The sequence below is a fragment of the Morone saxatilis genome, unplaced genomic scaffold (assembly GCF_004916995.1).
Source record: "Morone saxatilis isolate NCDOM2014 unplaced genomic scaffold, NCSU_SB_2.0 Contig24, whole genome shotgun sequence".
NCBI lineage: Eukaryota > Metazoa > Chordata > Actinopteri > Moronidae > Morone > Morone saxatilis.
In genome coordinates, this window is record NW_023339807.1 from 10,869,244 (window position 1) to 10,872,933 (window position 3,690).

At 39.4% G+C, this 3,690-nt stretch overlaps 1 protein-coding gene across 1 annotated transcript in view; it reads left to right on the forward strand.

Annotated features, from left to right (window-relative positions):
• Positions 1 to 7: 7 nt before the first annotated feature.
• Positions 8 to 3,690, forward strand: part of LOC118335434 (tumor necrosis factor receptor superfamily member 11B-like) — a 19,864-nt gene continuing 16,181 nt past the window's right edge. Inside the window, exon 1 of the mRNA XM_035671709.1 lies at positions 8 to 139. Coding sequence (XP_035527602.1) covers positions 47 to 139 — 93 coding nt within the window. The 5' untranslated portion in view covers positions 8 to 46. The remainder of the gene's footprint in view (positions 140 to 3,690) is intronic.

Consider the following 3,690-nt stretch of genomic DNA (forward strand, 5'->3'; position numbering starts at 1 on the left):
CCCCCCCCCCCCCTCTCTCTCTGTGCTGTATAAGTACAGATCGGTGATGGAGACCCCCATCACACCAGCAGTTCACTTTTACGCAGTGGAGACGAGCGCTCGGATAGCGAAATCCAACCCGGCCATGAAACTGATAGTGGTGAGTAACCAGAGTTTCTGCAGCTCTTCTCCTTGGTCCGCTAACCCGAAATGATCCGCTGGAGCACAGGGACACTTCTTTTGAAGGCATTGCACTTTTTTTATTTTTTTCCTTCTTTTTTTTTAACCTTTTAATTATTATTATTGTTGGAGGGAGAGACATGGATTATTATTGCGCTACAAGCAGTTTCATATACATGGGAATAAGTCGGGTCGCATTAGTGATATGTGTCCACATACACACAAAAAAGCAAGATATTCGCTAATCACGTGTTATGTTCCCTGTGTACAGCGTGCGTCGGTGCAGGTTGTGTGATGGTGTGTAACTCATTACAGGTGCCAGTAATTAGTCTGTGTCCTCTGAGGTGCAGTCAGGTTCTGGTGGCAGCAACAACATCAGAGTCGGTGTTGCTTACACCATCACTGGTTTTGAGGAGAGACATGATTATTATTATTATTATTATTATTATTATGATTCCATGTTGACCGTTTTCTATAAGCAGTGGCTGTTTGAGTCGTCATATTCAAAACAGTACGGGTGACGCTTTTAAAAGCTCATAAAGTAAAATTCCTCGACTATATTCGGCTCCAGTATTTGCATGCCATTTCCATTTGGTAAAGGGATTTCTGTCTTTCTGGCACATATTCTCCTCTGCGAAGTAGCAGCAGGGCATGTGGGGGCACCTGAACCTAGTTTTTTAAGACAGATATAGGCCTAATCATGACTTAGAAAGACCTGGTAACATAATTTAGTCCCATATTCAGTTTTATTTATTCAGTGATGTTGAATATAGGCCTACTGTGTGTAGATAAAAAAGATTCTATTTGACAATATAATTGGATATTGGGGGTTGTTTGCTTTTACTGGTTAATGTTTTGCCCACATTTAATTTACTATGAGTACTCGCCTACAGACAAAATATGTAATTTCCTTCAATGAATGAAAGTTTCGGTCACATTTCATTGCTTTATATGGCATGTTTGAAATGAATGAAACTGCACACTCTCAAACTAGAGTTGTGGCGTGTTGCCAACAGATGGTGTTTACTGTAATTCTGTTGTTGTACTAATTTGTTCAACAGCACTACTCTATGGTTTTTAAATGTATGCCCCTGGGCCAAGAGCAGTTATTTCCTTTGGTGTGTTTTGCATGCTGTTCTGTGTTGGGGCCTTTGTTGGTTTTGCATATGTTCATTTACAGATGTATATCATGGAACTGAACAGATCATACACTGTAGTTACAAAACACTGGACCCACTATCTGTCCTTATGGCTTGCGTGTCTGTTTTGTCTGTGTGTCTCTGTGTGTATGTGTGTGTGTGTGTGTGTAAGAGAGAGAGAGAGAGAGAGAGATCCTATTTTGTGAAGTGAATGGTCAGACAGTAATTTAGTTTGCAAGATGTCCTTGTGTGTAAAGTAGGCAGTAAAACATTTGCTTTCTGCCTCCATTTAATGTGATATCATCCATACAGAGTATTTCCTTTACCGCAGAGCAGTCTGCAATTGACCTAAAATAGACAAATATTTAGTTCTTACAATTTCTGACATAACGTTCTTGTGTTTATGTTTCAGTTCAGTCAGTTAGTCAGTCATTTGGCCAGCCAACCAAGCACCTATTTAGCCAACTAATGAGTCATTCTAAACTGTCAGTATCCAACATCTGCACTCATACCCCTTTCTGCCTGCTTGTGAACCAGCTAGAAAGCCAGCCAGTCTGTCTGTCTTTTTATGTTAATTCTATGTTTACGGGACACTCTACAATTTAGTGTCCGAAACATTGTTTAGTCCAGCAGTAAATGCACCTCCTGCAACTGTGTGCTCTTCCTGTTCCTCTGCATGCCTCTGACCCATGTGGCTGTGTTTTGCCTGCTGAAAACACACATGAAATTGGACTTAATGTCAGTCTTTTTGTTTTTGTGAGGACACTTGTTTTAACATGTTTACATGTGACCAACAGTAGAGAAATTAGATTGAGATGAGGACAATAATGCAACTGAGGAGGATTTCTATCTTATCTTTTCTACTTATCTGGTCAGGTCAGCACGTTGTCCAGCAGCCAGCCAGTCCATCCATCCCTCCTATAATCCAGCCACTCATCCCCATGTCGGAACATACTGTATCTCCCTCTATTATTATCTATCATCTGTACTCTCTTTATCTTTACGCCTCCTCTCCTTCACTCTCTGTTGTGGCCGTTGGTATTAGATGCACCAACTTCCCTAAACCTGGCAGCCGGTTGACAGGCAGACAGGAGAAAACACAGAGGTGTTTGGCCAAACAGACTCATGATTTCTTTCTTTTTTTTTCTGGACAAACACTGGAGAAAGGGTGAGGAAGGGAGTGTGACGGGGGAGGGAGACATACAGAGGGTGTGTGAAGGTACAGGATTAACATCTTTTAAACAAACAAGCACAAACGTTTATTCAGAAAGCAACGATTGCCTCTGGAAGATCCTTCCGCACACCTAACTTCCCTTTTTCCATCAACAGTAGTACTGATAGCAGAAGTGTGTATATGTGTGGGCGTGTTGTGTGTGGCACAGTTGTGATGAACTCATTGATCTAGTCTAAGTGTGTGTGTGTGTGTTTGTGTGTGTGTGTAGGATTGAGTTTGAGATTAACAGACACAAAGAGCATACACAGAGATACAGCTGTTGTATTAGTGGCAGAGTCACACATTGGCCTTCACTTCTGTTTTATCTTTAGCTGTATGAGTCATATTAAAAACAGCATCACTGATCTGATGCAAATTTCTGTAGTGAAAGTTTATCTGACACATATGTTTGAACAAGTGTTTGATTTATTTTGCCTGAAACCTAAACAGCCAGAACTAGTCAGTTCTCATATTTAAATATATAAAGTATTCAAACAAATGCAGCTACAGTTTTTTTTTATTTTTATACATCCATATCTAATTGACGTTACAAGTTATCATGCTGTATGCAGTGGTGGAAGAAGTACTTAAGTAGAAGTAGCAATACCACACTGTAAAAATACTCCATGACAAGTACAAATCCTACATTTTAAACTACTTTAAACTACTTTATACTCAGTGGGTAGTTTAGTCCAGTTCCCAACCCAGGGGTCAGCCCCCCTCCTAGAGGTCACAATATACATTTAGGAGGTCATGAGATGATTAATTAGGCAGCAAATAGAAAAAAACTAAGTTCTGCTCACTTTTCTCTAATCTTTTCAATCTTTAATGTGAAATATTGCATAATGTGAACTTTTTTGGGTTCTACACTGTTGAATGAATCAATGTTTAAATGCATTGTCTGAAATGTGGCCATGACTCTCTACCAGACACTGTTGATGATGTTGATCTTGAGCAATGAATCATATTTTCATAAGGTTATCATAGGTTTTTTTAAATGTATTTTGATCTGTAAAATATAGCTGTGGAGTATAAAGTGAATGGTTCTGAATAGTTTCTGTATTTGTTTCGAATGAGTCACTGGTCTGAATTCCTGGACGTTAGGGCTGCAACTAATGCTGAACTCATTTTTATCATTCATTAATCAGTCAATAGTTTGGTTCATAAAATGTGAAATAA